The 11494-nt window shown below is 38.8% G+C and overlaps 1 protein-coding gene across 2 annotated transcripts in view; it reads right to left on the bottom strand.

Annotated features, from left to right (window-relative positions):
- The window catches only part of GPN1 (GPN-loop GTPase 1), a 64714-nt gene that overhangs the window by 31836 nt on the left and 21384 nt on the right, over positions 1-11494 (bottom strand). For both annotated transcript variants that reach the window (XM_006835183.1, XM_006835184.1), the window contains exons 6-12: positions 9477-9555; positions 9163-9257; positions 8523-8568; positions 7723-7869; positions 6528-6610; positions 4765-4804; positions 3449-3539 (exon numbers count right to left, since the gene is read on the bottom strand). In XM_006835183.1, the coding sequence (XP_006835246.1) occupies positions 3449-3539; positions 4765-4804; positions 6528-6610; positions 7723-7869; positions 8523-8568; positions 9163-9257; positions 9477-9555 (581 nt within the window). The remainder of the gene's footprint in view (positions 1-3448; positions 3540-4764; positions 4805-6527; positions 6611-7722; positions 7870-8522; positions 8569-9162; positions 9258-9476; positions 9556-11494) is intronic.

Here is an 11494-nt window from a genome sequence, read left to right on the forward strand (position 1 = left end):
GATACTTCTTGAAAGAAAGACCTACAAGAAAAATACAAAACAATAAAGGCAGACCGACTGTTACTACAAGAACAAGCAAGTTGCTTGTCCAGGAGACATCAAGGCAAGTGGTCAGGTCCTCTCAGTGCAAATCCTCTTCCAAGACTAAGACTCAATGGAATGCACGCTCTGATTGGCGACCACGCATGTCACCCATAAGGAGAAGTGAGGGAAAAACAGCAATGAAGTGGCAACCTAAGCCCTACAACATTCAATAGACTCCTGTGAACCCGGGTGGAGACCTGGTCAGCCAGCAGTATGGCAAGACGTGGGGCCTCTTGGGCTCAGAGTCAGTGACACAACCACAGAGGACTAGAGTGGAGAATGAAGCATCCAGCTGATAAGAAGAGAACGGATAGGCACAAGAACACCCACACTTGCAGATAATACCCACTTGACCTGGCTTCAATGACTGGATAATCAGAGCTCAACCCGAAGAAGAAAGAGGAAAAAAGCGTCATCTGATACAATTTGATGAACTTGAGCAGTAGCTCACAAAAGGAAACAAATCCTTACTGCAAGAATCATTCCCACCCCATCCACACAGAGTAGACAAGGATGGGCAACTTGGACATTGGCTACCCATAATGGGGGGGGGGCGGGAGCTACAAAGGCAAGAAGTGACTGGCTTACAAGCTTTCAAGAGGGAACCTAGATCCAGAGGGCGTGGAAGAAGGTAGAGTCTCCAGTGAGTCGTATCCAATCTGTCTAGGCAGGGCTGATGAAATGAAATGCAGATGGATCTCTTGTGATGCAATAGTGAATAATTGTTATCAGGACTGATTGTGAGGGTTGGAAATGTAAAGGTGGACATTTTATAGCAAGGAGGGGAGTGATTAACTTTTCAATCTAGGTGCGGAGGTCCTTGGAACCATCAATGGAGAAGAGTGGAGAGCGGGACCCTACCCAGAGAAGCAGTGATGCCTGAGATAGAGGCAGAGACAATAATGTGGAGAGATGGAGTGGCTGGGGACTTTAGATCCAGAGAGGGAAAGGGGCTGTGTGCTGACGACCAGGGGTGGGTGGGGGGGCAGGCTTGCCGGGTATACCCTTTGATTGGCTGATGATGCATGGACGAGACTGTAACTATGGAAATGAAACGATATATGATAGAATGAACGTAAAACTAATGTTCTCCCATATAAACTATCACATAATTCACAATAAAACATTTATTAAAGGAAAAAAAAACAAAGAAAGAACTGTTCCAGATTAAAGGAGACTAAGGACAACTGACAGCAATGAATACCCAGAACTTTCTTGTGCTATATATATATAAGGCAGCTGGCCAAACACCTAGAGGGAATGAGTTGCTGGGCCTAGAGGCTCAGGACCATAGTTTCAGAGGACACCAAGGTCAACTGGCACAACACAGTCCACAAAGACAATTCTGTGCATCCTACTTTGGTGAGTCGTGAATGGGGTCTTAAAAGCTTGTGAGCAGCCATCTAAGGTTCACCTAACTATTGATCTCTTTCTATCAGGAGGAAACAAGAGTGATGAAAATTGAAGATGCATGAAAACAATTAGTCCAATGGGCCACGCAAGTATCAGTATCCACAACCCTGAGACCAGAAGAACTAGATAGTGCCTGGCTACCACTACCAACTCCTCTGAAAGGGATTACACTAGAAAATCCTGGATAGAGTTGGAAAAAAATGTAGAACAAAACTCAAAATCATAAAATACAACCAGGCTTATTGGTCAGAAAGAGGCTGGTGGAATCCCCAAGACAATGGCCCTTAACCACCCTTCAGGTCTGGAAATGTACTCACCCCCATGGCTCAAATTTCAGCCAAACCACAGACAAGTATATAGGGAACACAATAATGCTGGGGAGGTTTGAACATCTTAGAATAATCAACCATTTGAGATCAAAAGAGTAGTATTTGTCCAAGGACAAAGTTCAGAAGGGTTAGGAAAGAAAGAATGAAAACAAGAAACAAGGAAGATAATGGGATAAGTGATGTTTTACAGTGTGGGGATTGCAGTCAAGAACATGAAAAAAATATATCTGAATTACTGAATGGAAAACAGATCTGTTCTGTAAACATTCATATAATTCACAAGGGGGAAAAAAAAGATAACTGGCCACATCTAAATAAGGTCCATATATTAGACAACAGTGCGAGAGGCTTCAGTTCATAGAAAACGGAATTAAAAGATAATGGAATTTTTCCATGAACTTTTTGAAGCCCCCTCATATAAGTTAATGTCCTTGTTTTTAGGAAATACACCAAACTATTCAAAGACAAACGTGTGTCATGTTAACATACTCTTTTAGGATTCAAAAAGCATTAATACATGTGACATACAAATGCTTCTATTTGTATATTACATATATTAATGGAGTGTTGTTGTTGTTTTATTTGTTTATATATGGTGGTGGTGGTTATGTGCCGTAGAGTCAGTTCTGACTCATAGCAACCCTGTACAGGGTTTCCGAGGCTGAAATCTTTACAGGAACAGAAAGTCTCATCTTTCTCCCACAGAACAGCTGGTAGTTTCGAACTGCTGACCTTGCAGTTCGCAACCACTACGCTACCAGAGCTCCTTTTGTTTATATATAAAGATATGTAATTTTATATTATAAATAAACCAAAAATCAAACTCACTGCCATCAAGTCAATTCCAACTCATAGCTATTCCAACTCAAAGGGTTTCTGAGGCTGTAAATCTTTACAGGAGCACAAAACCTCATCTAGTTAGTTCCCTTAGAGTCACTATGGTTTGAACTGCTAACCTTATGGTTAGCAGTCTAGTGCTTATCCTACAGAAGCACACCAGGGCTCATATTGTAAATATTTTACATTATATTATATATGAAAGAAAGAAGAATAAAATGTTGTAGAATGATAACATTTGGGTAATCTAGCTAAACAGTACATGACACTGCTTTGTACTGTGTAAACACTCCTCAGTAAATCTGAAGTTAGGTGAAAACATACATTAAAAACAAAATTAGGAGTTGTTGTTGTTGTTGTTAAGTGCTGTTGAGTAGATTCTGACCCATAGCGACCCCACATAGGGTTTCCAAGGAGCAGCTTGTGAGCTTGAACCACCAACCTTGAAGTTCAAACAGCTTTACAATCTAGCGCATTAACCCACAGTGCCACACTGGGACTCCAAAATTAGGAGGGAGGTGTTAAAAAGTAATTAGGTAAACATCAAGTATTTTGCTAAAGTAATTGAAAACTTTCTGAAGGAATAACCCAAAGGGTAGTTGTATATATCTTTCACTGTTTCACACCTTTTCAAATTAGTCATATATTTTCAAAAAATAAATTTTATCTTTTTCTCTTTCATATACATATGCAAACATATATATATATAGACAATATTCCCACTGAGTGGAGAAAACTATACTCTCCTGGAAGTTCCTAACACCACCAGACTAGACCTCCCATACCTGGGGCAGTCCCAGTGTCCAAGGTCACAGAGCCCATGTCTTTCCGAAGGCGCTCCAGCTGTTCTTTCTGCTGCTGACTCTGTGCACTGGCCTTCGTATATAGAGAAAAACATCATCACATTTTTTGGAAACCTCGAGTTAGATACTAGATTTCTAAGCAGAGACAAGCAACTATGCAAATATTTATTGTTAAATAAATATCGAGTAGGTTCTGACACAACCCATAGCGACCCTGTATAGGGTTTCCAAGGAGCGGCTAGTGAGCTTGAACCACCGACACTGCAATTCACACAGCTTTGCAGTCTGACACATTAACGCAGAGTGCCACACCAGGACTCTAAATGTTGGGGCAGATAAGGAAGGTTAAAACAGGGACAGACACTAAGTAGTGTAGGACCAGACCACAGCAGAAGTTCTGCCTGAGGCTTCTACTGACTGAATTAGAGAATTCATAAATAGGACACAGAAACATTGAAAGAAGTCTCAAGTAGACATAGTAGGAAGGCTCTGTAATAAAGGGCCCAATGCAGCCTCTATGAAGGCAGGACACTTGATCATGTGGGTTAAGAGTTGTGAGCCGTCTCTCTGTTCTCTATAAAGAAAATAATCTAAAACTAGCTTTGAAATGGACCTTGGAGTGGGGGTGTTGTTAAGTACCGTGGTGTCGATACCAACTCATAGTGACCCTGCACAGGGTTTCCAAGGCTGTAAATCTTTACAGGAGCAGAAGGCCTCATCTTGCTCCCAAGGAACTGCTGGTAGTTTCGAACTGCCGACCTTGAGGTTGGCAGCCCGACTCATAACCACTACACTACCAGAGCTCCTTTGGAGTCGGGGTAGATAACACTAAAGGACTTAGCATATAAAACTTGAAATATTAGATTTTTCAAAATTCAAATACACACAAACAGGATAAAACTAATTAAGGAGCCTTTCTGCAATCAGACCATACATACACATTTATAAATTTAAATGAACAAGTGTCCAAAAGATAGTCATACTGATGATGGTGGTGATGGTGGTATGCTGTGGAGTGGATTCTGACTCATAGCGACTCTGTAAAGAGTTTCCAAGGCTGTAAATCTTTACAGGAGCAGAAAGCCTCATCTTTCTCCTATGGAGTGGCTCATGGACTCAAACTACTGACCTTGAGGTTAGCAGCCCAACTCATAACCTACTAGGCTACAAGAGTATACTGATAGTCAAAATAAATAGATATATGTCATCAGTGTTAGTACATGTTTGAGGCTGTTTTTTGATGGCCGTAAAATACATACAAATATTTTATAAAATACTTAAGCACCTTCCATTCTTACCAATGATTTCTTCAGACGTTCATACTCAGGACGATATTCCCTGGAAAGAGGAACACTTTCTTAATTCCTTTGCCTAATAATCTATCCTGCCTCATACTCCCACCCTCACTCCCATCACTGTACTTTCCTAGGACTCTGACAATGACTAAAGATCTCACCTGACTGATTATTTAGGTGTAACAAGTCTTGATTGGTCACCGAGAGTCTACCTATGGAATTAAAAACCTAAAGCAATCTCACTGCTATCGAGTCAATTCCAACTCGCAGAAACCCTACATAGGGTTTTCAAGGCTATACATCTTTATGGAAGTAGAAAGCCTCATCTTTCTCGCTTGGAATGACTGATGGGTTTGAACCACCAACTTACAATTATAACTCCAGCGTTTAGCAAATAGATCTACCGAAGGTCCTTAATTAAAAACCAATGTACAAAAAAAAAAAAAAAGGTTTTTTATGTGTGAGCTGGTTCTTTATTAAACATTTAAAGTTTAGAATGTATACAACTTGTTTATAGGCCAAGATGAATGAGATAATGTGGTAGGTCCTTTCAGACAAAATAGTATTTTTAAAGAATCAGTATCTCTTTGGAAACCATAAGAAGAGGAAAAAAGAAAAAGCCAAGGTACCAGCCAACCAACTCATCCCACCCAGAAATCAGCAGAGCTAAAGGCCTGACTGCTGGGCTGAAGGGTGTACACTGGAGAGATCAAGGTTGATGTGCTCACCATCATATGGATAAATATTTGAGGTGAGTAAGAAAAGCCAGGCCTATTTGGCTTTAGAAGTCAAATAAATAATTATGTAGTTTAACCTTGACAATAATGAAAGGATACAAAAATAGTCTCTCTTGAAGAGTTGATAACACACAAAAAAACTTTGATCTGTCAAGATAATGTGTTTGAAAATCACAATATGGTTGTTAGGATCTATGCTAAATATGAAGACCAATAAACCATGCTAATAAGCAGTCTATTAAGCCATGGGCCTAAGAAGTACGTAGGTACTCTGATGACATTTTCCTTTAGGTAAATGGAACCTCAACATTAACCTTGACAATAGTTATTTGGTAAATGCCATCAAGTCAGTTCCAACTCACAGCAACCCTGTATAGTTTCCTAGGAGTGGCTGGTGGGTTTCAACTGCTGACCTTGTGGTTTGCAGTCCAGTGCTGATTCTACAAAACTACACCAGGAATCTAACAACAGTTATACCAACCATTTATTATGAAATGTGTTTACTATGTGTAACAACGGTGCTAGATGCTTTAGATATATTTTCTTAAATAACCCTCAGAACAATCTTAGCAAAAAATGTTATTATCCCTATTCTACAAATGTGGAAAACCTGCTACTAAATAGAGGAAATAGAAATCCAACCCACACTTGTTTGAATACAGAGTCTATGCTTTTAATCACAGACTCAGATCAAACGCACATATTCATACCCATTAATTTACTTACTGCTTATGGATGCTTTTGTCTTACAAAGCATTTGTAATATGCTAGAACATAATACAATTGAGTAGATGCCAGAGGGACTATATGACTTGCAAAGCCTAAAATATTTACTATTAAAAGTATGATGGCCCCTGCTCCTAATTAGAGTTGTTACCCAGACGTGTGGTCAGATCCAATACATATATGCATGGCAAATCAAACACACACACTATGCAAACCTAAATGCTTTGCCTGGTAAAACTACTATCATATCCGAATTGTAAGGTTACTAAGAACACCCTCAATAGGATTTTCCTTTTTTCTCACCTTTCATATTCTTCTGCAGCACTGGAAACTTGCACAAAAAAGTCATCTAAGCCTGTACCCAGAACAGCAGAGACACCCACCACCTGTGAAAATGGCACAAATTCCAGTAAGGAAATAACTAAATTTTTTTATGTCAAATATGGTTTTGTTTAAATTACAAAAAGCCACCAGAAAAGAGGTTTAGATACTTTAAGGTTAAGATGTCTTAGGAAAAAGTCAAGCTAAAACAAACAGTAAGGTTAATGCCTTTGCTTGGAAATTAACATAAGACAGTCCTCATATTATGAACAAGTTTTTAAGTCAAATTTATATATAAGTCTGATCAATTAAGTACAGTTCATTTCAAATATCAATTAGTCAAATGTTTGTCTTAGTATATAGAGTATAAAACCCCAGTGTCATCGAGTCAATTCGAACCTAAAACCTTCCCGGACAGGGTTTCTGAAGCTGAAAATCTTTATGATAACATAAAGCTTCATCTGTCTCCCAGAGAGTGGCTGGTGGGTTTGAACTGCCAATCTTGCAATTAGCATCCAGTGCATATCCTATAGTGCCACCAGGACCCCTTACATAGTGGATAGTGTACCTTCCTATGCATGCAAACATGAAACATTTCCAGGTACATCTTTACCCTGACAACATAGAAATAACATTCTGGTGTGCATCACAAAGTAAGGAGTTCCTATTTATTATTACAAACTACTGTAATTACCTCAAATATTTAATATAATAGGTTTCATGGGAGTTGGTTCATAATTATGAAATGTACAAAAATCAGATAGGTTATACTTAAGTCAGACATTTGTAACCTGGGGACTGTCTATACTTCCCCACTAGCTTTTGCTTACATAAGTCCCACCCACTTCTTTCATGGCATAAATCTAACGCGGATCTCATCTCAAAGGTGATCTGCCCCCTCACTACCATCACACCCAATTCCAACCTTTTTAAAGATACTCACTACAATATATCTCATGTTTTAATTCTGTATATTCCTTTCTCTTCTAAGTAAGCCATAAACTCTAAGGGAAGGGTGTCTATCTTATCTCTTAAACCTCTGGTTTTTAGCAAATAATGCTTTAAATTTTATTTTTTAGATGATAGTAAACTTCCTTTCTAAGTTGTTCCAAAGTAAGTCTAGTGGGTTAAGAGGTAATCTAGAAAGATTGTCAGGTGAGTAGGAAAGAAAGTTTACCCTGAGTGAACTGTAAAACTCATCCAACACCAAGCTCATGGAACGAGTCAGGTTACTGACATATGTAGTCTCTTGATTCAGGGCATCTTGGAAAGCCTCAAAATCCTGCATCCACTCCACTGCGAAACTGTGATCAATGATGTCAGTCTGTACCAGAGAGAAGTCAATTATCAGCAATCAGACATGAGGTTAGACATCAAACAATGCAAAAGTTATTTTTTTTAATTGACAGTACATAGCACATCATTCATATTTTCTTCTTTCTGTTTCCCCTTCTATTACAACAAACCATAAGGACACAAGGAGCCACAACTATAGTACAGGAATCTATTAATCAAAAGAAGATCAATGTTCTCTTAGTTGAAGCAAACCCTTCACTATCTACTGCCAAATGACCACGGCCACAGTGGATGCCAGCATATTCTCAGCTTTGGAGTCAAGTAGTCTCGTGCATCCTAGCCATCACTGACAATAGGGAAGTTTTAGGTTTTGTTCTTTTATTTACATTACTGCTTCTAACAGACCAGTAGTCCCACAGTCATTTACAGTTCTGATTGTGAGGGACAGCCTATACACTGAGATTAAGGGCAATCTACCTAGACTAAAACCATTTTGGGTTAGAGTCAGTGATAAATTTGCATTCAATTTGATTACATCCATTTCCTAGAAATGTCAAGGACTTTTTTCAGTACAACTTGAATGTAATTTCTAGCAGTTTCTCACCCACCCAAATCTTCCAACAAACCACAAGGTTCTAAGGAAAAACAAACACTGAATCAGACCAGGAAATATCCACTTACTTTGTTCATGACCACAATGAAAGGCAGCTTGGTTTTATACAAGATGCTGAAAATCAAATACCAACACATTATTAACATCATTTACATTTAACAGAAAGGGACAGCCCTAGTAGTATTAAAAAAGACAAATGTTGTGATGACTTTTGTGTACACACAAAGCAAGGCATGTCCTTCTTCTTCTAATGATGCTACACTTGGGGCAAACCTGTGCATTTTGGAACTAAGGGAAAATAATTTTTATTCATAGTCTTTCCATACATTATGATTTCATTCAACCTTAGCATCACATACAAAAGCAGCATTTAGGCTTGTTTCTGTTTAAATGTGGATTTCATTCAAATAGAAGCAACCACCAAAACACTCATATTCATACAGCACCTACTTTAACAAGAAAGAGATCAGAAATTGCTCATAGAAAATAAAATGTCTATGGCACAAGGCCTCTTCTCTTCTGACCCTCCTCCAATTCAATTACTAAACTGACTGACAAATCAGAATGAGCACAAATCTAGGGGCAAGCACACATGACAGAATAATATTAAAAGTAAAAGAAAGGAAGGGGTATGAGAGAGGGAGGGAAGGAGAAAAGCAGGAGATCTCATACCTTAATGAAATACTATGCCCACCAACAATCAATTACCTGCATGCATAGAGCATATTGGACATGAAGGTCACTGGGTTGGTACTTCGTGAGGTGTCCATTACATAGATGACAACTGTTGGAAATGAGGATGCCTAAAGCAAAAAAACAAAACAAAACCAAAACCCAAGCCTGCTCAAAAAGCTCATGACCTGTCTTCAACTCTTTTTCCTAACTTCCTTAACAAGGTAAAACAACTTTAGGTTTGGTGTACAGAGCTTCTACAACTCCTTTCCAGGAAAATCCCAAGCAATAAAAAGATAACCAAGTCTAGCCCTCTAGTTACTCTTAGTAACAGATTCTAGAATACTCACTAGGGCCTCAGTGATGATTGTCCCAGAAGCTGACCAGGTAAATACTTCAATCTGTCCAGGTGTATCAATCAAGACATATCTGTCAAAAAAAATCATTAAAGGAACATTATAAGGGCCATGCCGAAAGACATTCCATTGTGAAAAACACTCTCAACATTTGGTTATCCAAGATTGTAGTAACTTAAGCATAGTACCAAGTCTAACATCCTCCCATCACCCCTAAAATCATGTTCCACATTACACTGGGGGTCTTCCTCTTTTTCACTGACCCTCTACTTTACCAAGCATAATGTTCTTCTCCAGGGACTGGTTCTTCCTGATAACATGTCCAAAGTATGAAATATGAAGTCTCACCATCCTGACTTCTAAGAAGCATTTTGGGTGTACTTCATCTAAGACAGATTTGCTTGTTCTTCTGGCAGTTCATGGTACTTTCAATATTCTCCTCCAACACTATAACTCAAATGTATCAATTCTTCTCTGGTCTTCCTAACTCAATGTCCAGCTTTCACATGTATATGAGGCTACTGAAAATATGGATATTATCCTATTACAGACTGAACTGTACTTCAAGATAGATCATGAAATGTTCTTTTTGAATACACCATTTCTCTTCACTTTGTTGTTCCCAGCATAATAAACTTCATGATTGTCCAATTCAAAATGGCCAATCAATCTCAGCTAACTAAAGCCTAGAATATTGTTCTTTATGTGGTTCATTTCAATTTTGACTTCCAATTTTACTAGATTCATACTTTGAATATTCCATGTTCTATTATGTACTTTTGCAGCTCGTTCTTCTCATTTTGAGTCTCATCCCATCATCAAATAAAGGTCCATAAAGCTTTGCTCCATCATCATCATTAGAGTCAACTCTACTTTGAGGATGCAATTCCTCCCCAGTCGTATCATGAGTGCCTTCAAACCGCCGTGTCTTCAGAAAATGAAGGCTAGGGGCAGACTGTGGAAGAGATCATCAGTTGCTCATATGCAAATTCAGGCTGAAGCTGAAGAAAACTGAAATAAGCTTACAAGAGCAAAAATAAGACCTGAATATATCCCACTTGAATTTAGAGAGCACCTCATGAACAAACTGGCTGCATTAAACACTGAGTGAAGACTAGAAGAGCTGTGGAATTACAGCAACATCACATAGGAAGAAATCAAAAGGTCATTTAAAAGCCAGGAAAGAATGAAACAACAAACTGAATGCCAGAAAAGACTCTAAAACTGGCACTTAGTAGAGAAGCTAAAGCAAATGGAAGAAATGAGGAGGTAAAAGAAAAAATCTGTAAGGCAGCATGAGAAGATAGTCAAATATTATAATGAAATGTGCAAAGACCTAGAGTTAAAAAACCAAAAGGGAAGAACACACTCAGCATTCCTGAAGCTGAAAGAATTGAAGTAAAAATTCAAATCTCAACTTGAAATACTGAAGGATTCTATGGGCAAAATACTGAATGATGCAGAAAGTATCAAAAGAAGATGGAAGGAACAAACCCCCCTCTAAAACTGAACCTCAAAGGGAACACATGAGCAGGCATGGAAGCTTGCTGGAAACCACATTTGTCTACTGGTAAGTTGAAGAGAGGGAAAGACAGCAATGAAGGAATGGGCTGAGTTCAACCACAGTCGATTGACTCGTATATACCTGGAGATGAGAGAGAGAAGAGGAAGGGCTGGCTGGTCCAAAGTGTGGTGAGACCTGGGGACACCTGAGCCCATGGACAAGGACATAGCCACAAAGGGATAGATCTGAGAGCGAATCATCCAGCTGATATGAAGTGAGGGGAGCTACACAAAAATGTCCAAACTTGGAGATAGTACTCATTTGACCTATCCTCGATGGCTTGATAATCACAACTCGACTAGAGGAAAATTTTTTTTTTTTAATTTTTTTTTTTTTATAAAGGAAAACAAGGGTAAATTGCTACAATTTAATGAATCTAACCTATACTCATGGATGTAGTAGCTCAAAATACCAACACAGAGGGAAGGAGTCTTCACAACAGTTATCA

Source organism: Chrysochloris asiatica, unplaced genomic scaffold (assembly GCF_000296735.1).
Source record: "Chrysochloris asiatica unplaced genomic scaffold, ChrAsi1.0 scaffold00016, whole genome shotgun sequence".
Classification (NCBI taxonomy): Eukaryota; Metazoa; Chordata; class Mammalia; order Afrosoricida; family Chrysochloridae; genus Chrysochloris; species Chrysochloris asiatica.